The sequence below is a fragment of the Thunnus thynnus genome, chromosome 15 (genome assembly GCF_963924715.1).
Source record: "Thunnus thynnus chromosome 15, fThuThy2.1, whole genome shotgun sequence".
Taxonomy (NCBI): Eukaryota; Metazoa; Chordata; class Actinopteri; order Scombriformes; family Scombridae; genus Thunnus; species Thunnus thynnus.
Window position 1 is genome coordinate 3,348,572 of NC_089531.1, and position 24,256 is coordinate 3,372,827.

The window sequence follows — 24,256 nt, forward strand, 5'->3', positions numbered from 1 at the left end:
TCTTTTAAACAAATAGTGTCATGTTCTACGTGGGCTGATAAAACCATCGATCTGTTTTATACAAACATTAAGGAGAGTTTTGTTGCTAAGTTGCCTCCCCTTCTTCGACAATTGGACCATAATTTGATATCTCAAGACTTTAGCTGTGTTTCAAATCACATACTTCTGTTAGTACACTTTCATCTAGTACACTGTGTACACTATGTACTTACTGGTGCAGTGCACAAATTTTGACAGGGTAGTGTTGTCTCAAGTCAAACACAGCCGTTGTGCACTTACCGGAAATGATGATTGCACATTAGCATTAGCTAGCGTTAGCATTCGCGTTATCGTTCACGCTACCAATCATTACAGACTGCTAAATTAACCCAAACAACATACTGATGGCTTATATCCGACAACAGTATAGTGGTACTTAGTGCTAAAAAACACATGTATAACTTACATTTGTATAATGTGGCGATGTTCACTGTACTTACACTGTACTTAGTTTGAAAAGTGGTCCCTCCCCTTTTGCTATGTAGCCAAGATGGCGACCATTGAGGGCGAGAAGTGTCCATAGTTCCACGCTCAACTTTTTGACTGTTTTGAGTGCACCATCCGGCTACTCACAGTGCACTGCATTTCCCCATCTCAGTGTGAACGCACTTATTAACTCAAAATGTTAAGTGTAAGTACAGAAGTTTGTGATTTGAGACACAGCAGGTGTTTGTGTGGTTGGGGGAAGCTTTGAAGGTGCTTTGACTACATTGATTGGACTTTGTTTTTAAATGATGGCAATGATCTGGACGGCATCTCTGACAAGGTCACCTGTTGTATTAATTACTGCGTCGAGTCTGTAATAAACCTAATGATTAACCTTGGGTGACGAGGCAGGTTAAAGCTGCTATTAATAGGAAGAAAACTGCATTCTTTAGTGTTGATTAAGATGATAAAATTAGTCAAAAGGAGCTGAAGACATTAATCAAACAGGGTAAATGTAATACAAGGGGCCTTTGGAATGGCATGAAATCTATTACTGGCTATGGGACCAGTAATCCCAGTTTCCTTGGCTCTGGGATAAATGGAAATGCTATTTCTTTGCAAGGTTTGATGAATTTGTTTTTTTTTTTGCCTCTCCTGTCATCTCTGGTACAGAGTGGTACTGAGGACTGTAGCCCAGCTATTACTGTCACTGTTGATGAGGTTGGACAGCAGTTAAAGTGCCGTCAGGCCAACATGGCAGCGAGTCCTGATGGTGTCCAATCACCACCCTGAAAGTCTGTGCTGACAAGTTGTGCTCAGTCCTTCATTCAATTTTTTTTCTTTGTCTCTGTCTTCATCAAAAATTGCAGTAATGTGGAAAACATCTTGTCTTGTTAGAGGTCTTACTAATCTTAGACCTGCAGTCCTTGACATCACACATAATGAAATGTTTTGAAAGGGTTGATCTGGGTCACCGGAGGAGACAAGTCTCAGTCTTTCAAGATCCTTTGCAATTAGCATATATGAAGGGTGTGGGAGTAGATGAAGCACTGCTGTTGATGCTTCACAGCTTTTACAGCCACCTTGAAACAACTGCCAGCTCTGGTAGGATTATGTTTTTCCATTTTTCTAGTGTTTTTAATACAATTCAATCACACTTTTTAGTTAACAAGCTATTGGTTTGGTGTTAGATTATCTCTTGTCTGGACCTCAGTTTGTCAGGCTTGATAACAACTGTCTGACAGTATCTTAACTAGAACAGGCCTCTTTTTATTCACACTCTGTACTGCTGACTAGTCAGGCAGTGTATCCCCTGTATTCATTCTGCAGCAGCGCACTGTTCATTTAAGGTGGACTGACCTATAAAGTGGGTCTCATTTTAGTGCCAATCTCAGCCTCTCATAAACAGAGAAATGCTGAGTGTCTCCTGAGATTTGCTCAGCGCCCCCCTCTGCCCCCCCGCCAGATGACACTGCTCTAGTGGGTCAATGACCTGGAGGTCGAATCATTTGTTGGTGCTGGTGTGATGATTTTTTTTAAACTGAATGTTGTGAAGACCAAAGAGTTAATTATTGATTTCAGGAGGAAGGATGGAGGTCAGCAGATAGAAAACATCTTGGTGTCCACGTGGACAGTAAATTGTTAAAAGAACTGATGTTATATTCATGAAGGCTCAGTCTTGACTTCGATCCTTTTAATATCAGCAAGAAGCTTCTTCATGTTTTTTTATCAGAGGATCTTAGCTCGTGTCCTCTGCTCTACTGGGGGGGCAGCAGCACTGTGGATGATAAAAAAACAGGATCAATAAGATGATCAGACATGTCAGTGTAGAGGTCACTGTAGAAAAGAGAACAAGGGCCGAACTAAGAAGGGTTCTGTATATTGAAGGCCGTCCATTACAGTGTTTTTAATGAACTCAGAGGCTCATTCAATGAGCGACTAGTGATGCCTGAACGACTCAGAAGGTCTTTTGTTCCAGCAGCAGTCAGATTTCTTAAAGGTGCAGTGTGTAGAATTTAGTGGCATCTAGCAGAACAGACTTGGCAGAAATGGAATATAATATTTATATGTTTTAATCAGTGGATAATCCTCTTAATGGATCTCTTACCTCTTAACGAGCCCTTTATATTTACATAGGGGACGGAGTCCTCTTCCACGGAGGCAGCCATGTTGCACTGCCATGTTTCTTTCTATGGTAGGCCAGAACGGACAAAAACGAAACACTAACTCTAGAGAGGGTCTTTTGCCTTTTTCACAAGTTTTACAGCCACCATATGTTCTCCTACACGCTTGGAAGGGGAAGGTATTCAGTTGGTTGCAACCTCAACACTAGATGCCACTAAATCCTACACACTGCACCTTTAATGAACACTTTTAGATGTGGTTTAGATCCGTAGCACCTTTCAGCTGTTAATCATGTCTCAAATGGGTTTTTACGGTGTTATTTATGATTGGTGTTATTGTCAGTATGACTTGATTTGGTGGCAAATGAGTTTTCTCATTGGAGATTAATGAAGCTGTCAGATCTTAATCTAAATCTTTTTAATAGCAGGGTCATTTTAAAGTTTTTAAAGCAATGTCTACTTTGTTATGTAACCATAGTGCAGACGCTTAAATTTATTGCAAACAGTTTCAATAATCAGTTCATCATTTGACTCATTCATCATGATATGAAAAAAAGTTGCTGCTCTTTTTAATTTATCATCATTGTAAATTGATTATTTTTTGTTTATTAGACAAAACAAGCAGTTTTAAGATATGATGTTTGGGCTGCAGGAAACTGAAATGAGACATTCCTCATAATTAAGAGCTTAATCAATAATGAAAACAATCATTAGGCGCAACCTTAAAAAAAAAACATACATAAAACATAAAGGTGACTGAAGGTTCAGTGTGATGGATTACAAGTCTCCTCAAGTTGATTTTCAGACTTTACTGCATTGAACCAAATGCAGTTTATGCCTGGAAGGAGGGAAATCAATCGTAAACTTGATGGTGAGCTTTTGGCTGAAATATGCAATATACCGCAGTTATGTTCCTGCAGCACATCTCACCCCGTGAACCTTCATCTGAGCATCATTCAAGGACTTTCCAGGATTTGTTAGAGACTAGTTTGTAGTTTTTGGCAGAGCAAACAGCCAGAGAAGTGTTATATTAGGAGGATACAGAATGATTTTCAGTAATTGTTTTGGTTTAGTTTATTGACAATATTCTTTTATTCTCTATTATTCATATCAGACTTATTTAATTGCCATCCCTTAACTCAAAATTAAGTTTAATAAATATATAATGAATTGTTTTTCTACAGAGCCCATTTAAAAGTTTGAAATTTAAGGGCCTGTTGCATTATCAGAAATTTATCAGCAAAGATTTGATGCACCTTCCATATAATCACCTCCAGTCACCTGACTCTCTCTCTCTCTCTCTCTCTCTGTCTCTCTCTCTCTCTCTCCTCTCCAGGTGTGAAAAACGCCGATGAGAATGAGCTGAAGGCCATCGCCTCCCCTCCCGAGGAAACTCACGTCTACAACGTGGCGGACTTCAGCGTGATGAGCGACATCGTGGAAGGTCTCACCAAGACGGTCTGCGAGCGAGTGGATCAGCTCGACAAGCAGATCAAAGGTTTGAACAGACGACAGACTGATACCACAGGGATACTAGAGGATTGTTACTCCTCTGTTGATGCTGTTAGTTATAATTATGACTGCAGGAACTCCCCAAGCAATAAAAACCTGGTCCCAATCTAATATGAGACAGCGATCTCATCTAAGTAATGACTTGCCCCCAACTTAAAGAGAAAAATCACTGCTGTGAATATGATGATTTCTTAAAACTAGGTTACCTATGTAGTAGAAATGTGCACTTATTTTTGAAAATGACGCCTTATGACTAGAAAAAACTGAGAAAAAGGCTGTAGATTCCCCCGTACTGCTCTTAAGAGAGCATCCTACAACAACCAGAATGCATTGTGTGCGCGTCTTGTCCAATCATCTACTGACAGTGTGTTTACAGAACACAGAGACAAAGTCAGTGAGCAGCGTTGTATCTCTTTACTGAGGCTTATTTTCATTTACAAAATGTTTTTTCTCATTGAGTCTGGATATATCATATACTGCTGTACAAAGATCATAAAACAGTCAGCTGGAGTCAGTTAATGTTATGTGGATCATTGTAAACTCATCGAGTGCTGCACAGCACAGGTGGACGGTCAAAAAGCTTGTTTTGGGAAACAGTTGTGGACAAAATAGTGAAAAACTGCAAGAAAACTGTTTCTTTCACCTGTTTTGGACGTCAATGAACTGAGACCTAAGTGCTTCTTCTTCTTCTTCCTCTTCTTCCTCTGCTTCTTCTCCTTCTTCTTCTTCTTCTTCTTCTTCTCCTTCTTCTTCGTCTTCTGCTTCTTCTTATTCTGCTTCTTCTCCTTCTTCATCTTCTTCTTCTGCTTCTTCTCCTTCTTCTTCTTCTTCTGCTTCTTCTCCTTCTTCTCCTTCTTCTTCTTCTTCTCCTTCTCCTTCTTCCTCTCCTTCTGCTTCTTCTCCTTCTTCTTCTTCTGCTTCTTCTCCTTCTTCTCCTTCTTCTTCTTCTGCTTCTTCTCCTTCTTCTCCTTCTTCTCATTCTCCTTCTTCCTCTCCTTCTGCTTCTTCTCCTTCTTCTTCTTCTTCTACTTCTTCTCCTCCTTCTCCTTCTGCCTCTTCTCCTTCTTCATCTTCTTCTTCTGCTTCTTCTCCTTCTTCTTCTTCTGCTTCTTCACCTTCTTCTCCTTCTTCTTCTGCTTCTTCTCCTTCTTCTCTTTCTTCTTCTTCTGCTTCTTCTCCTTCTTCTCCTTCTCCTTCTTCCTCTCCTTCTGCTTCTTCTCCTTCTTCTTCTTCTGCTTCTTCTCCTTCTTCTCCTTCTTCTTCTTCTGCTTCTTCTCCTTCATCTTCTTCTTCTCCTTCTTCTCCTTCTTCTTCTTCTTCTTCTTCTCCTTCTCCTTCTTCTTCTTCTTCTCCTTCTTCTTCTTCTTCTGCTTCTTCTCCTTCTTCTTCTTCTTCTTCTTCTTCTTCTGCTTCTTCTCCTTCTTCTTCTTCTTCTGCTTCTCCTTCTTCTGCTTCTTCTCCTTCTTCATCTTCTTCTGCTTCTTCTCCTTCTTCTTCTGCTTCTTCTCCTTCTTCTCCTTCTTCTTCTTCTGCTTCTTCTCCTTCTTCTCCTTCTTCTCCTTCTCCTTCTTCCTCTCCTTCATCTTCTTCTTCTTCTTCTTCTCCTCCTTCTCCTTCTTCTACTTCTTCTTCTACAGGAGGAGGAGAACCTGCACCTCCGCCCACCTCTGTGTCTCCTCCTAGTGACCTGGTGACCTCGGACGTCACGGCTCGTAGTTTCCGGGTGACGTGGACTCATGCTCCAGGCCAGGTGGAGAAGTACCGAGTGGTTTATTATCCTGCCAGCGGAGGACAGCCGGATGAAAAGGTACCTGGATTATTTTATTATCATTATATCAGGATTTTACATCTGACCCCTCAGTGACCTTTAATATTTATTACTTAAGTAGCTGATATATATAATAGTATAACACTCACAGGAGACATTTTTCTGCATTATTAGGGTTTATTTTTGCTTTGAGTACATTTTGCTGTAGTATTTATGTGCTTTTACTTAAGTGACGTTGTAATGGAGTATTTTTATACTGAAGTGTTGCTTCTTCTACTGAACACTCCTCCGCAGTGCAGCAGCTGCCAAATGTTTTGTCTGTCTAACCGTCTCCTTCTGGAGATTCGTCTCCCTTCGGCTCATAACCGTCGTCAGTGTCATCGTCAGATTAGATTTTTCTTGTTGACAGTTGAATAAATGTGCTTTGGTGTGTTCACTTTATATTTATATCTGTCTGTGTGTATCTATTTCATCTCCCCGTGAAGCTCACAGAGAGACACATTTGTTGCCTGAGTTCGTCCTGAAGACAGCGCTTCTTCCTACATTTGATGCTGTTTTAAAGGGAGGAGGAACTGCCTGAAAGGCTAAAGTCAGGGAATAAAAAGTTAACAGTACAGATTACATGAAACATGATTGACTGCAGCCTTACTCTGCAAGATATGCTCTGAATCATATCTGTGGATATTTATAGGGAGGTATATGGTGGATGTATCCGCTTTGATCCAGTGGACTGATTTAATGGTTCATCTGTTCGTCTCGCTCATCATTAATGACAAGAGAGGTTTTACTTTTATCAACTTCATTGGTGGCAAAAGATACTGATGTATCTGCTGCTCAGATGATCCTTTAAAGTGATTTGCATCATAAATGGCAACAATTCAGTAAAATTTACAATGAGGGGACCATAAAACCAAGCTGTGGTCAAATATATTGCGCTTCCTTAATTAAACAGTCAGTTAATCTAAAATAAATCTACAAACAGTTGAAGCATCAGCACATAATTAGAAAAAAATGAAAAACGTGTAATTTACATTTAATGCAGAACTGATTTGAAGTGTTTCCTCAACTACATCAACACTCAGCCGTTGGCGTTGCGTGTGATTTATGTTATAGGTATTTCCCCAGGTGACATAATAACTGCAAAACATCTTCAGCTAATTGAAAAGCTGCCTCGTAGATGGACTTAAACGTCTCCCTACCTGCAGACGTAGAGCGCTGTAATTTTCCTGAGTTTATATTTATGTTTATACGGTTCCTTCTTATTTTTATCCCAATTTCTCTTTGATGTTTATTACAACTTGCAGCTGGAACGGCCCCAGTTTCCCCCCACAAGGAAGAACTGAGGTTTCATCAAAGCTAATCTGATCTAGTTACACTTCATTTAAATCTCTTTGGAGAAGAGCCGAATGCCTACAGCAACATGTGGTGCGTTTTTTTTTAACCTTGCAATATGTGATCGGCTAATAAACAGGGGGGGCTTCTGGGAAATTTTTAATGCTTTTTGACAGGTAAAGCGCTGCTGTCTGTTACAAAGAGGCACAAAAATTAGAGATGATTAAAGTTCTTTTTAAAGAAATAATGGAATCAGAGCGCCGTGTCCCTGAGCGACAGATGAAATGACAAACAGGAAGTTGTTAAATCTGTTTCTTTTTCATCTCAGCGTTATATAAGGTTAAAACCCAGTATTATGTGTCTTTAAGGTGGTCCAGGGGACACAGAACAGCGTGGAGCTCAACTATCTGAACTCTCTGACGGAGTACCAGGTGGCCGTGTTCGCCATCTATCACAGCTCCGCCAGCGAGGCCCTGAGAGGAAGCGCCACCACATGTAAGTTTAGGAGAATATAATGATGCAGGGAGCTTTAAACGTTACAAAGTCAACAAATACAAATAGTTCCTCTAACATCACGAAGGTTTATACAACATGTAATATTTAGTTATGTTGACTGAATATTTCATGATGTGTAAATGTTGCCTTCAGGGGGTTTAGATCTGTTTATTCATTAAACTAGTCAGGTTTTTGTTTGAAATTTTAAATTTAATTCAGATTAATTTTAGTTGTCATTTACATTTTCTTAATTTGAAGTGTCAGTTTTTCATTTTCACACCAAGAACTTGCTGCTGTTGCTCTGTAGAGTCATTACAGAGATGACATGCAAGGCTGCTCTCACTGAGCTTATTATCATTACAATGAACGTGGAGGAAGAGGTTGAATTCACTACTAACCTTCATCACGGATTGCATCGTTTTTTATCATTATGAAAAGAAAACAACCGTGACTTATTTTAACATGTATTGAGTTTCCATCATGTGTGTTTTCTTCTAACTACAAAGAGTCTGTGGAGAGTTTGAACTCTCAGACGAACCTCGCTGGGAAATCTGCTGATATGCTGATCGTGCTTCTTTAAAAACTCGATTTAATGAGTTGAGTGAACTCTGCAGCGCATTCATTCAACTCATCAATGCAAGTCAAGAGACTTCAAGTCAGATGAGTTCTAAAATGGTATTGAAATAAGTATATACAAGTATGATTATAATTAATGACCCTGAATTCTTGATATGGTGTTTTACGGTGTAGGAAACGTGTCGTCCTGTCAGTCTTAACTTGTAACCTTGAAGAGGAGGTGAATCCATCATCGTCCTGAACTCCTCTTAAGGCGCCTTTATACTGTGTGACAACAATCTCACATTGTGCGAGATGCCTGTAATAACATCTTGGTCACAACCTGCATCAGACTGTCAGTGTGAGGCTGTCAGATCAGGAGCTGAATGTGAAAGCAGAGACACTGCAGATGTTCTGAAAAGTCACAAAAATTGTTTTGGTTTGTATTTGCCATGAACGCATTAAGAAGAACGAGTCTATTTTCCCCTTAAACTTTATTCAAAAAACTGCACTTATGACAAGTCACACCATTCTGTGTCATCTCACACTGTACTGTGATTGGTTGGTTTGTAGACGCGGGTCAGTAGCAGCAGTCAGATATTTTGCCTCAGGCGTCAGGTCTCACAGTGAGATCAAGGACGCCGTTTTGGATTGACGACCAATGATTTCGCCATGTTTCTCTCACGACTGTCGACCTCAGACAGCCTGAAATCACACAGTGTGAAGGAGACTTCAGGGTCACTCTGTAAAATACAACAATACAGATATTGCAACTGTTTGTGTCTGTGTTACACGACTGGTTAAACTGGCAAGTGCCCACTGGTTTTGTCATTTCTTTCACTTATCCTTTGATGAGCCCACTTTCCATCAACTATCTACTAGGGGTGTGCCTGAATACAAATAGGCAAAGCACAAATAGTGGGTTTTATATGAATATTTGTTTCATACAAATATTTTAAAAGTTATTTGTTGGGGATGTTCCCGAGAGATAAAGCTAAAGTTCTCCCAACAGACTCTCCATAACCTGTTGTTCTCCTTCTCCTTTCCACAAAGTTAGGCTGTAAAAAATAGGCAATATTTGTTTGTTACACTTTAATTGTAACACTTTTCCTAAAGTTAAAAGTGTCATAAAAACAAAAACAGGATTTTTAAGCCTCTTCCCACTTTTATTTGAATACAAATACAAATAATTTTGCTGCCTCAACAAATACAGATACAAATACAGATACAAATACAGATACAAATACAGATAAAAATACAAATACTGGGATCTCTGCACATCCCTACTATCCACCTTACTTGATTTATTTCTACAATTTTACTTTTTTTTTTACTCTCAAAACCCCCCAAGAAAAGTCAGATCTTTTGGCGTTTATCTTGTTTGCTAACTTGTTAACATGCTGCATTGCATTCTGGTCTTTTTTTCTGCTACTGTTGGAGCAGAATTATTTACTTACTGTCAGTGTTTTAGATCTCAGACACATTTTCTGCTGTCAGACTTGAGTTGATGCAGCAGCCAATATCTCAATATGACATCACATTGTCTACATTTTATCAGGTATAAACAGGAGTCAAGTCAGGTTCGTTTATATTTATATAACCAGATATTGGAAATCTGCCTCAGGTGGTTTTACAACATCCTGCATCCTAGACCCTTCATTCAAATACAGAAAAGCTCCACCTGAAAAACCCTTTAACAAGGAAAAAGAGAAGGAAACTGTTTTTTTTACACAATGTTTTTAGGAGAAAAACAACCACACCAGACAACTAAACTGTCCCAACGGATGGTTTTCTGCTAGACTTTCCTTTTCTTCTTCTTCTGAAGGAATAAAGGCTTAAAAGGAACAGCGTGTAGTCTGATTGGGCAGTTGAAGAGACGGTCAGTTCATCGCCATCCAGCATCTTTGATGGAAACGCTAATCAACCAGTAGAAGTGTGTCGTACTACAACAGAAAAAAAAACAAAAAACCTTGAATTTGGGCCACAAAAGAGACACACAGGTGTTCCATTATGCATCGGAGGCCTGATCCTCCACCTCTGACAGGGACGCCCGCGGTGAGCTCTAATTCTGGTTGCGTTGCCCGAGGCCTCGTCCTGACATCTCAAACACTAAAACCCGGAGCCTGGCAGGATTCTCTGGACTCTCTAAGCTCGGCGCTCGCTGATGAATGACAGGGAATTCCTCCCTGTTGGTCAAGGATGAATGCTAAGTTGCAGGTCGACCTTGTACCAAAGTTAATGAGGTTTGGCTGCTGCAATAAGCTGCTGCTGCTGGTTGAGGTGGACTGGCTGGCTAAGACAACGGATAAAACCCAAAGGAAAGTCTGATGGGATGGAGAAGAAAGAAGAGAGGAAGGATGTGGAGAGTTAGTCCTCGGTGTGTGTGGAGTGTTGTCAATATTTCATCCGAATTTCTAGTTTTGTCATTTCAGAAAATAACCTGAAACCAACAGCAGCTTCACTGAAGGCAGTTTGAAATGAACTGAGAGAAAAAGATTAATTATAGGAATGAACTAACTGCACAGTTCAATTAGCAGATAAAATATAAAAATAACTTTTATTTGAGGATTTTCTCCGCGTTTTTTCGGACATTCAGATATTATTTGAATAACATTTTAGTAGCTAAGAATTTAAAATAAATAAATAAAGTCAGGCTGTGTTTAAAGTCAAATTCAAAACTTTAAAATGTTGCACTTAACTTTAAAAAAAATACTCAAAATGAACATGAAACTCCTGATGGATTCATGCATAAACTACATTATTTTGACTGATATAATCAAGTGTATCAGCTCGTCAACGTAACGCTGTGTTTGCGTCCTGCAGTGGCTCTGCCAATGGTGAACGACCTGGAGCTGTTCGACATCACCCACAGCACCATGAGGGTCCGCTGGAAGACCGCCGCCGGGGCTTCTGGGTACATGATCCTTTACGCCCCGCTGACGGAGGGAGACCCTGCAGACGAGAAGGAGGTGAGGAGGAATGTGTGTGTGTGTGTGTGTAAGGAGATAATTCTACATTATGTTTATTATTGGATCGCATTAGATTGCACAGGTGTTCCTAATAAAGCTCTGGGTGAGTCTATGATCCGGCTGCTTCAATAAAAAATTGGACTCAGATTGTTGTATCAACACATCAACACAGCTGATGCTCAGTTCGTCCTTGTAGTCGCCTTTAGAAAACGTTCTCCACTGCTTCCTGACTCACATCACCAAACACACAGACTCTGTTTCACATCTCTGTTAAACAGAAAAGCCTAAAACAACCACATGATGTAAACATGCTGACCTACTTCAACCTTCATGTCTGATCATCTTATGACCTTTAATTATTGATGCTGCAACATCTCCAGATTTTATAGGAGAGTAACAATCAATCTACTGTAAGTCAAAGAGGCAATTTATATTCTCTCCATCATATGTGATATGTAGTGTGAAATAAATATTTAAAATGCAATAAAACATGTGATGGAGGTCCTTGAAGGGTGTTGATGTGAATGGTGATGTCCATTCTACAGTATTTATTGTATTTCAATTAGAGCCGTCATGTTGAAGGAATTTCCCCTGCGGTGATTCATGATGGCTCAGCAGCGGCGGTCTGTGTGGTATTAGTGTTTGTTTGTTTGTTTTTAAGACGTATGTTAGTCTGATTATGTGTCAGCTGAGTGGAGCAGCAGCACCTGACGAACACGCAGGTTTACCTCGCAGGTTAAATGGCAGCCTGCTCGGCCGCACGGTGACCCGGGAGAGTTTAAACACATAACTGAGACAAAATATTCATACAGATGTGTTTAACTATCGAGCATCAGCACCGACCCTCGGTCAGCTCATCCTGAGCCCGGCTCTGTTATGAGGGAGCGGTTGGCTTGTCTGTAGTGCAGTATTGCATATTCGCTGATGCCGATATTTCATTTTAGAGCTTTTATGATATCGTGCATCCCTAAATGTTACCCTAATTTCAACGCTTCATTTATTGTTTGACAGATATCTGTAGTCAAGCAACAATAAGAAGGTGCCATTAGTTTGCTGGTGTTTTCATAAATAATCTCCGTGCAGAATGGAACAAGGATCAGAAAGTATCGATGCTTTTGGTTTTATGTGCAGAGAAGAGTTAAGAGTCAGTGACTAACTCACAGAGGTCTGGTCTTGTACTGGATGTGGGATCAACTGTACTGGAGCATCTTATTTATCTCAGGAATGTTTCCTTTTTTTGCCCTCTTGTCACTGTTTTTCATTGTTGAGGCATTTGAGTGTCACAGCTTCACTGTAAAAACAAATATCTTTATCTATCTCCTTCTTTGTCGTCTGGAGTTTGCTCATTTTTTGCATTTTTGTGGCCTCATAAGTGACTTTTGACTCGTATGAATCGCATAATGTCTCTTTGTAAATGTCTGTTTTTAAAGAGTATGACTGTCTGTGCTCTTTTCATGTTGGCACATACCGCTAATTAGGATTCAGCTTAAACGAACGAACCTGCAGAGCCGGCTTTGTGATTTGTGATTGAGTGACTTCAAAGTACGAGTTCTTTTTTCATGTGTGGTGTTTCTGTTATATCATTTCATTCTCTATCGATCGCATCATCCTTTATACACAGCTCACTGAGGGAGATGAGACGGAGGTGAGAAGATGAAGAGGAAAAATAAAAATGAGAGAGCAGGCAGGGGAATGAATGTTTTGGGGGTATTTCTAAACTCCCCCCCAAAAAAATCTCCTCTTGACATCCAATTAAATAAAACAAGTGAAGTAATATTGCACTCACTATCAGTCAGTATTGCACATGAAACCACAGTGGACTGGGTTTTCTTCCTTATCCTGGTCTGTAAATGTAGACAACTGTGCAATAGATCCATTAAAAGTCACACAGGCTCTTTGTTCAACAGTCGTATGGAAGCTCAGAAGGGACAAAAGAGAGCTGGAGACGTTTGGTTAACGTCTACCTGTGTCCTCGTCTGATGACAGTTTGTTTGTCAATGTGTTTGAGGTGCATTTAACACAGTTGAACCAGGATAACAAATATAAACCTGCAGATAAACTTTTTTAACTAACATGCAAAGTGCTTTGCAATAAAACCATCGGTATCAGACTGACAGAGTGATTCCTCAGAGTGATAAACAAGTATCAGTGTGTTTAAAAGCTGTATATACATTATGAATTATACAATCTACCGTATGTCCGGTGTTTAAATTGTCTCTTTCACCTCCTCACAGAGAGTGAAAGAGGCAGAGATGAAGTCAGTCGTTTGTGTAATTATTAGAGCAACGGACGAAGTACGTGACACAAACTTTCAGCTTCCCTGTGGTGCACGACTTAAAGCTATAATATGTAATTATTCCACATTAAAAGGTCTAAAAACAACTAGACTTATGTTATATATGTTGTTGAGTTGTGTACTTACATTTTCCCAAATGTTTCCAACAATTTTCAAACCCAGAGAAATCTGTAATTTAATCAAAGTAACGGACCGTTTCATTTGGTCGCCTGTCAATGACGTCATACCTCCTGAACCAAAGAGTAAACATGCACAAGATGCATACGGCGGCGCTGTGTTTGTCCGCTACAATGGCGTCTACCAAAGAGTAACTTACACACATACAAGATAATACATCAGTGTTGTGGTTGTTCCACAGAAACTGTTATAAATTGACTTTTATTCAGTTTTAAGCCACATTTTCATGATAAATTTAGGTCGTTTTTAACTATATCTTTTAGCCGGAAGAAGGATTTTAGTTGTCGAACGTCTGAACCTTAAGTTATCAGAGAAATAAACTGGGCAAACGTTAGCAGCAGCTCAGCTAACAGCACGTACTGGATGTCTGGTGCTCGCCGAACGTCGTCGGAGAAACACTGATTTTTTTAGGTAAAACTGATTTATTCAGTGTTTTTACCTGTAATCTATGGGTCCGTTTGTTCTGGAGTGGAGGAGACCTCTGCGAAGTGAAGCTGGTTATTTAATGACGAAGACAACAACTCCCATGATTCCTTGCTACTTCACACCCTCATCACACTCTTTTGTTATTGTTTTGATTGAGAGACCCCGCGCTGTAGAATCAGACACAACAGAGCAGTGAAGAGGCAGCGACCGCCGGAGCTATGTAACAGCGGCAGACGATATACGTGCCGCAGCTGAGGAGGCTGCTGCAGCATCGACCTGATGCTTTGGTAAACCTGGCTTTGTTTTATGACAGAATATTATATCGGACTTTGTCAACTCTGACACTCTGCAGAACAGCACATCAGCGACTGTGTGACCTGTAACTTCTGCAGCTGCATCCAGCTTGAACGCTTTGGGTCTGGTTCCTTGTCGGGGAACTACAGGAATTCAGCCCAGTTTTGACACGATTTTGTCGTTGCTGACAAATTTCCAGAGTCGGGCCTGATTATGAATATTGGGAAAGACATAAAATGTGTGACATAATCAAAGAAACATCTGGGATGCCTCACGACTCCCCGACAGACAGTCTAGCATGTCATAATTTTTTCTGTTTTCCTGCCTGGTTTGACGTCTCGTACGACATGTTCCTTGATGTTGACCAATAGGCTCTCCCAAAACCCAATCATTTTCCCTCCACTAGACTTGTTTATATACGGCGAACCTGGTAGCTGCATTTATGTAACGTGTATCTCAAATTCTTTTTGAAGACTGTCCTCATAACACCCAGGAACGGGTCCACAATCACTTTTTCTTTCTTTTAGAAGCATCACACATCGCACTTCTGGAGCCATGATTGGCAATTTCTTGACCCTCCTCCCTGTTGACCTATGAACTCGTGATTGATGATTGGTCGGGATCACACTTGTAGCGTTGCCAGTCTCCTGACCAAGACACAGCCAGAATGTATGACACTATGATGATCTAATCTGACATGGTGACCATTGTGAAAGACCTTCTTTGCCTACGTTTTGTTCCCAAAACAAGCTGAAATTAATACAACAGACTCAAGAGGGTTTTTTTGACTGTGCAATGCATCATGGTTGTTGTAGGATAAGAGTGTCATGGTGGGAATCTACAACCTTTTTCTCATTTTTCTTTAGTCATAGGAAATATAATAGCACATGTCTACTACGTAGGTGACCTAGTTTTAAGAAATCATCATATTCATAGCGGTGAATTAATTCTTTAAGCAAGGTGAGATGGATGAGGTAGAAGAGGAGAGGTATGAAGGGCACAGCCAGCCGTCTGTATCCCTCTCTTTCCCATTAGACCTCATTACGCCTGCTGTCACATTTCCCTCCAGGCAGAAAGCAATAAAAATAATTTAGGAAGGAATTCAGAATCAGGATGGATGCTTTCCAGTGGCGAGGATAAGCCTGGCTCTGAGGCACTACTGTAGAGCCGCGGCTTGGCTGCCGAGCCGTGCGGGGACTCGTCTGGGCCGAAGCCAGAGTCAAACCCGGTCCGGTCTGACTTAGAGAGGAGCTTTCATCCACACAGGTTCAAAGTAAAAAAAAAAAGTCTTTACACAGTGACAGTGGGCAAGAGAGAGAGAGAACAAACACACTGCCAGATATGATCAGCAAGCTGAAAAGACTCATCTCCATAAAAACTGTTTTCATGCTAACAAATTGTAAAAGTGATGTTTTCCTGGTCAGAGAGAAGTACAGAAACATTTACAACTTTTCTCCAAGAGCATCAAGTCAGAAATGAAGATCTCAGTAACTAATTTAACTAAGCACAAAGCCATAAAAGCTACTTTAAACCTCAAAATAAAAAAACTGGATAAAAGGTCAAATAAAACAGAAACGCTGGTAAAAGTTCGGTTAAAGAGATATTTAAAAGATAACGATAAAGATCTAAAAAAAGTATCTGATTGTGGTGTAAACACAAAACTGACACCAAATGTTTGGCGGTTAAAGGAGCATAATAATGATTTATTTATGGGTTACAGACACAAAAACAGAATCTAAGGGATAAAATGTTCAAGTGAAAACACTTTCCAACATGTTAAAAGACAAATTAACATAAAGAAGCGTAAGACATTTAGCATAAAACTAAAAAAACAATAAACGCCTGAAATCCCAAAACTATATCATCATAAGTAGTAATAACTCCCATATCAGGGACAACAAGGACAATTTGATGGCTGAAGTATTTGTTGAAGGACGAGATACTGAACCCTAAACTGATCCTGATGGTTTTTAGTTTTCATTTTTCAGATCGGAGGTTTTGCTCTTCAGTCATCGATATGTAAATATTTAAGTAACTCATCCTCAAACTCAATAAAGAAATAATTGCAAAAAAATCTCCCTTTGACTGACTCAGCAAAACTGCAACATAACAACAACTCCTAAACAAAAACAGCTCAGATGAACTTGATGTCAGACTGAATAATGAAATGAAAACACATGAAACAATCGATGTTTCTGCTTTCGGTTCAAGTTCAAGGTCAAGTTGAAGAAGAAACATCTCTTCCTTTGTGTTTTGCCTTTATTCCACTGCAGCTGAATGTTCTGACGTCACCTGAATTGCCATCGATATTTCCTTGACTGACAGGTTTCTCAGCCAATCACCTAAACTTCCCAAATAAAAGGAAAACAGGCTCCAACCAGAACCTCTACATCTCACTAATTAACACGTTTTATCACTGTTGCACATTAAACTAGGGCTCTTCTTCACGCTGCAGCCTCTCTCTCTGTGTGTCTTCATCACAGTTATGTATTTAGGTCATTCAGAGACAAGAATCTGTAAAAGTTTACAGCCTGCCGTCCTGCGTTACTCAGCAGCTTTTCCACTGATTGATCAACGTTTGCGGGAAAAGCTCTGACAAAAATCAACAAGTTACCTTTGTTTATGCTAAGCTAATCTGCTCCTGGCTCCAGCTTTATATTAAACTAACAGATTTCAGCACATTTCCCCAAAATGTCAAACTACTCCTTTAAGATTTTTTTTTGGGGGGGGGGGGGGGCTTCTGCCTCTCGATGAAGACGAAGACGAGCAGTAAAAACCAAACATCTGGTTTCAAATGAAGGAAGATTTCACTGACGCCGCAGTCATGTTTTTTGCAGTCTGACTTTAACATTCAGAGCATCGCGGGACGAACTGAAAACCCAGAACTAATGAAAAAAAAACCTCTTAGGATGAATTTGACAGGCTTGGCTGAGAAGTCGATATCAGCCCGATACCTCCCGTCTGTCATACAGATACAAACACAAGCGTAATAAAAGTCAGAGGGGCGTTTTAGCTCTGCAGCCAAACAGACATCCATGAAAAAACTGATTTATTTATACTCAGAGCAGAAATTTGGAACACAAATCTAAACACAGATGTTTTGAGGGCAGTTGGAAAACATCATTAAGATCACTGTTGAGCTGTATTCACACCACCATCCAAGATAAGCTCATCTGTTGGACGCTTTTTTTTTAAATTTTAAAGCATTAATTGTGCAAGAAAAGTGAAACAAGGCCAGAAATAGCTGTAGACGAATTAAAAAGAGGAAGTTGCTGATGTGTTTTGGGCTCCATCAGCAGCATGTTTGGAGTCCATCCTCTTGATCTCTCTGCTCTAAAAATGTGTACGAAGTATGACTCCTAAAAATTTGGCAGAACATCTCACTTCTCTCAGGCTCCGAAATGAAAACAATTTATTTATGGGACGAGCAGACAAGAAGAGCAGATGGACAAACATTTGTTGGAGCTACCTGTCTGCCAAGTTTTCTTTCTTTCTTTATATATTTACATCCGGTTTGTATTTGGCAGAAGGTGAAAGATGGTAAAGTTTAGGCAGAGTTTATCATCCTGCTGTCTTGTTTGCTGCCTTTTTTCTCCATAAAATGTGAGACTGTGATCAGATGTGTAGGTGCTGCTGTAGAAACATTCATTCAGAGGAATCATCTTATGTAATCGCTGCTTGTCCGGACAGGAATGTGGATGGTTGGATGTTAGAAGAAGGTAGATGATAGATAGATAAATGTACAGATGGATGAGAGACATGAGACAAGATAAGATAAACACTGCTTCATATTTCATGCTGTGTGTGTGTGTGTGTGTGTGTGTGTGTGTGTGTGTGTGTGTGTGTGTGTGTGTGTAGGTGAAAGTAGCGGACTCGGTGAACGAGGTGGAGCTGGAAGGATTGACGCCGGCTACAGAATACACAGTAACCGTCTACGCCATGTACGGCGAGGAGGCCAGTGACCCCATGACCAGCCAGCAGACCACATGTAAGTCTCACACACACACACACACACACACACACACACACAATTAATAATAGGTCCAACGACACAAAACGTGTTCCCTAAAATGAATAATTCCACCCTCAAATGACTAAATCGAGCCCTCTAACTGCTGAATTAATTCCCCCAATTTAACACTGGAGCGGCAGGAACCGAGGTTACAGATGGCTGCGGGTAATCAGGTCCGTTCTGGGAGGAGCAGCCAGACTGACAGCTGTGTTAAAGTGCGGTAAACAGTTTCAATCTACACACAACCGCACATGTCAGTCCGTCCTGTCAGAAACAGACCCTCAGATCTAACGCAGGTTCTGGGTTGATTCTGGACGGAGACGTGCTGTTGTGTTATCTGAACATCCCTTCAATTTATTATAGGAGATAAAGATCATATCACAATAAAAACCTGATGATAACGTGGATGTCGCACAGCTCGTTATAACTCAGCTTCACGGTTCAGGAGCTCCTTCAGATGGATGCACAGCGAGTGCAAAGGACGGTTAATTTAATTATAAGGTGAAAAGATTTATCACAGATATTTTCCTGAGGTCTGCTGGTATTACGTCTTTTCTTTTAAAGTTTTCTTTAATTTTGCACTTTAATTTCTTGTAGAGAAACACTGTGGTTTCAGTGGTTTCTGTGGTTGCCATGGTCACATGTCGAGTTGCAGCAGCGAGTTAAACCATCATGTACTCAGTTTTTCTCCATTGTACAATCTAAAACCAAGTCCTCAAACAGCCCCTTTGAAGAAGTGAAGACTGGACAAAATGTTCTCTCACTTCAAAATGTCCTGATTTGCATAAAAATGTCTTCACTGTCAAGGTCTGAAACTCAAATTTGTCCTCACAAAGACAGAAGTACGACAACACTCTGACTGACTGACTCACACAGTAAATCTGCATATCACTGTGAAAACGTCAATGAACTTTACTGAATGTTGATGAAATTCAATTTCATTAAATTCCTGACAGATTTTATGACCCTCCGAACTCCGGCCGCCGCCGCTCTCATCTGTGAAAACACTCTGCACACATTTCATTTATCACAAGACGTTTAGATTTAGTCACAGCTGTCTGACGCTGTCAGAAGGAAACCACACATTTACCGAGAGACACACAAGCCGGCTGCAGCAGCTGCAACTAGTTCAAACTTTTCCCACTTTTCTCAGTGTTCACTAAGGCAGATTCAGGTATCACTAAATGAAAACCAGTTGCACCAAACAAACCGGTTCTTACATAGAGTTGTTGGAGTTGTTGCTAAATACTTACAGCTACTAACTGCAGCTGGAACTGACAAAGCTAACGTTAGCATGCTAGTATCTGAGCAAAGAGTAAAAGAGCTAATATGTTATACCGTCGACTTATTTGACCAGAAACTTTACATTTCACAGAAAAAAAAAACACAAAATATCTCATATTATAAAACATTATGACAGAAATGTTACAATAAATGACCAAATAACAACAGTTAGCGTAGCATAACGGGATATTTCCCTCCCACTGTAAACTAAATGAATACTGCTAATTCTAAAACACACATTTTTCACCAGATATGCAGATAAAAATAAAGCAAAGTCACAACTACTTTCACATTCATCATTATTTTATCTTTTGTCCCCTAAAACTGATATTTTTGGATGTTATGTTACAGTTTGTGATGCTACAGTGACTTCCTGTTAACGTGGTTGGTTGCTTCTTATTGGCCAGCGCTACATCTAATTGACAAAAGTGTTTACTAGATAGACGTATAAAGCTTTAATGGTGCAACCACATCTAATAAACGACCAGCTTAAACTAGTTAACCGTCACTAAGCACTTCAGACTTTACACTCAAACTCAGTGATGGATTTATGATGAGCTGATGCAACCCGGCGCAGATGTTTGTGAATGAAGAACACTTGTTTTTAAAAATCTTACAGTGAAGTTTAGGCAGTTTTTGATGAAGAGGGAACCATCTTTTCGTTCCAACCAAACACTACAGCAGCTGATTTCTCTGATTAGCTCTCACTCTGCGCTCCAAGTTCTTCTAATCAGTGAAATCAGCTGCTGCCGTTTTGTTTACTTGCAGTTTTTGTGGCTTTTCCAGGACAGCTGCAGCGTGTTCGAGTCACATCCCGGCATGTTTTCTGCACCTCGACAAAAACTGGCAAGCGGCAATGCCAGAGTCGCTACATGCAGGAGGCCTCCAGCTTCCCCTTGTAAAGCTATTTTTTGTACCTCGCTTTACTTCTTAAGAGTTCTGAAGACTTGACGAGAGCACCTCCCTCCCTCCGCCTCCCCCCCCCCTAAATCCCTACCACGCTCACCAATTAACATTTTATGAAGTCTTCTTTAAGGTCTGTGGGGTGCGGCTTTAAGTCAGGGCATGTTTATGTCTTTATGAAGCGTGTAAGGCTTTGAATGCAGGTCAGATAAGGACGCCGGTGGCTGTTAAGAGGAAGACGGTGGTTGTTTATGAGGAGGGGGGGAGGGGGTTTGAGGTCTCTCTCAAATTACTTTCCAAATTAAAATAACTTTCACTCATCCATGCAGGCAGAGCTTTATGCCTCCATGGTTTGTGCATACGTTCAGCCAGTCAGCCTGAGTGAAGTTAATCATTCGTTTGTTAAGTGCGAGAAAACATGAATCTGTTTTTTTTTGTTTCTGCTGATTAGTTGCGATCATTTTGCCTGCGGTGAAGATGATGTTTTTTTGCATCCTATTTGGAATCCGGACATGCAGGAAGTGGTTTTTAATGTTTTTTTCATAATCATTCAGACCCCCGTCTCTCTCTCTCTCCCCCCTCATCCCTCGTTTCATCTGATTATTTAACTGTTGTTTGAGAAAAAGAAAGAGGCTTTAATGATCTCTGCGGTAAAAAAAAGAGGCCGTCGCAGAAATAAAAGACATCAAAGATAATGCCTCGTCTTTCCGCATCATGTCGGCTCTGATGACTACAAGCGGTTTTACAAGATTAAAAAATTACAGCTCAATGAGGAGAGATGAGTTTGAAGTGTGTAACAAGCATCTTCATAAAGGCTCGTATGAAGATATCAGACGGGACGGTCTGGATGCTGGTGGAGCAGAGCCAGCAGGTGGTTGATGGGAACCAGAGATGTAATGGTGGTTGATGGGAGGAGGCGGGTCGTGCAGAACAGCATCTAGAGACTGATTGGCTTCATTGCAACCAATACCGAAATATTAGAGACCAATATTTTGAAAAAAATAATAAAAATATTCCCAGAATTCCTCTGTCTAAGTGACTCGGAGAGGGAGGACTGCTGTAGACCGGCAGCAAGACCCCCTGACCCACACGGCTAATAATTAATGTTTAATCATCAATAATTCGTTTGTTGTAAACCTGCCTTCCATAGCCCCTATTCTTCTCCATGCTCTCTTGTATTGTTTTTATATAGTTTATTCATTAATTTGTCTGCTATGATTGTATAGTTTGTGTAAATATGCTTCAGCAGTGTTGTATCGTATGCGGCCTTATCAATAAAGCCAATAAAGCCAATCAGGTGACGTCAGGATTGTGAATGAAGGGATGTGACGGAGAGAAAACAGCAAAACATTCAGCCGCAGTGGAATAAAAGCAGAAGACAAGAGAAGAGATCTTTTCTTCTTCAACCTGAACTTGAACTTTAAACAAAAGCAGAAACTGAGATTGTTGGTTAAATTATAACTGTGAGCTGTTTTTGTTTAGGAGTTGTTGTTATGTTGCAGTTTGCTGAGTCAGTCAAAGGGAGATTTTTTTTTGCAACTATTTCTTTATTGAATTTCAGAATGAATCAGTTAAATATTCACCAGTACAGAGTCTGGAAAGATCATGTTTTTTTAATCTTGCGTGTGCACGATATTAAAAATATATAATCTGAGAAGACTTGGAGGCTCCGTTCATAAGTCAATCAGCTGTTGCACATGAAGACGTCTCACTTTATAAAACAGGACACGAAGCTTTTAGCGGGTTGATTGTTTTATTAACGGTGGAAACGTCTGTCAGAGAAGATAAATATCACCGTGAGATGAAGAGCTTTCACTGCATTGATTCAAACTTTTATTGAAGTATTTAAATGTTGGAGAAATAGAAGCTTTCTCAGAGTAAAACTTCTAAAAATCTTGTGATTGACCATTAAAAGAAGCTTTTTTTACATTTATCTGCAGAGACATCTGACATCTGTGTGAATGTGATATTTTTTTTTATACAGAAACTTTAGAGACTTACCTGTCTCTCTAAACTTTTTAATTTCCCATCCTGCTCGTTCCTGCGCCGACCTTTCCACGACCCCTGAAGTAGTCGGAGGCAGACTCTGCTTCCCTTCATCTCTCTCTCTCTGTCTTTATTCTGACCCTCCGTATAATTGAGGTGAAGCGATGGCGGGATTTTTTTTTTTTTTTGTAAAAAAAAAGAAAACATATCAGCGATTCAAAGCAGAATAGTCTCAGAGCCACTGGCAGCGAATCAGATTCTCTGTTTGAATTAAAACCAGAACGAAGGTGAAGAACTCCGCGGCACCTCTGGGGGGCGAGAGACATAGAGGAAGAATGAGAGAGAGAGAGAGAGCCGGCGCGAGGGTGTGTGATGTAATAAGGTTTTGTCCACTTTATAATTAAAACAGTGGAGTCTATTTCATGAGTTTGTGAAATCACTTGCAAAATCAAAACACTGCTGACCTTTGACCCCTGATAAGCGCAGCTCTGTTGCAGCCGGTGTTTCTGATCTTATCGAGGCTCGACTGTGTGACGTTATTGTTTCTGCTGCTCATATCGTCAAACGGACAAAGGTTATAGTGTGTAATTTAATTCAGTTCATTAGAGAGCGAGACGCTAATGAAGCTAAATGATCATCGCTGAGGCTGAACACACTGTTTAGGTTTTATTATTATCAGCTTTTAACTTTCTGTTTATTAGCCTGCAAACTTCTGCAAGCAGTGAAGGAACATCTTTTTATTTTCCTTTTATTATTATTATTATTATTCTATTAGTGTGAAATGACAGAACAGCAGGTCAACAGAAGCAACATCCAACGATATGAAACATACAGTAGAATATAACAGAAGTGTAACTTAGCTGAAGTTGAAGGGATTTGCATAATCGTTAAGAAATAGTCTAAACGAGGAGAGAATGACTAATTAATTAATTAATGGATGAAAATTGGTGCAAAAGCTTTGTCTCTGTTTCTCTGTGGTACGAACCGAACACAGAGCAGCTGGTAGACTGATATAAATACAGTTGTTCTCTGTGTGCTGATGTTTACTTCCTGCCTCATCTCTCGACTCAGTACCGCTGACCCCGGCGAGGAACCTGCGTTTCTCAGATGTGGATCACAGCTCCGCCCGGCTCACCTGGGACTCCGCCTCCAGGAAGGTCATCGGCTACCGCGTGATGTATGTCAAGACCAACGGAGTCCAGACCAACGAGGTGAGAGGACGCGTCTGAAGGACGTGAGGTTATCACTCTGTGATGAAGGGACACTAAACTTTTATATATTATGTACATTATTTACCTTTTTGACATGTTCTGCTTTAGTATAGAGAGAGAAGGCTTCACTCTTTAAAAAGCAGACAGTGTTTATTTTCCCAGCTGTCAGCTGATGTCTGTACACACAGCAGCGATGACGTTTCACCAGCGGTGGTCATGAACCCGTAGTGAACCTCGGTCTCACTAACAGATTTGTCTGTCTACAGCTGACATTTACTCAGTGACACACTTTCAAACCGTTCTGTTCACTCTGGTCTGAATCAGACCAGTGGATGAACTGGTAAACTGGTAAACTTTTTTCTACTTGGTTCTGTTTCTTTTCACACAGAAAAGAATTCAAGAAGGCGACATAATGTTTATATGATCGCAGCTAACTGCCAGAAACTGT

The 24,256-nt window shown here is 40.3% G+C and overlaps 1 protein-coding gene across 6 annotated transcripts in view; it reads left to right on the top strand.

Annotated features, from left to right (window-relative positions):
• LOC137198211 (collagen alpha-1(XIV) chain-like) overlaps positions 1–24,256 on the top strand; it is a 222,721-nt gene that overhangs the window by 65,777 nt on the left and 132,688 nt on the right. For all 6 annotated transcript variants that reach the window (XM_067611887.1, XM_067611892.1, XM_067611891.1 and 3 more), the window contains 6 exons: positions 3,925–4,086; positions 5,738–5,907; positions 7,569–7,695; positions 11,074–11,219; positions 18,271–18,400; positions 23,669–23,808. In XM_067611887.1, the coding sequence (XP_067467988.1) occupies positions 3,925–4,086; positions 5,738–5,907; positions 7,569–7,695; positions 11,074–11,219; positions 18,271–18,400; positions 23,669–23,808 (875 nt within the window). The remainder of the gene's footprint in view (positions 1–3,924; positions 4,087–5,737; positions 5,908–7,568; positions 7,696–11,073; positions 11,220–18,270; positions 18,401–23,668; positions 23,809–24,256) is intronic.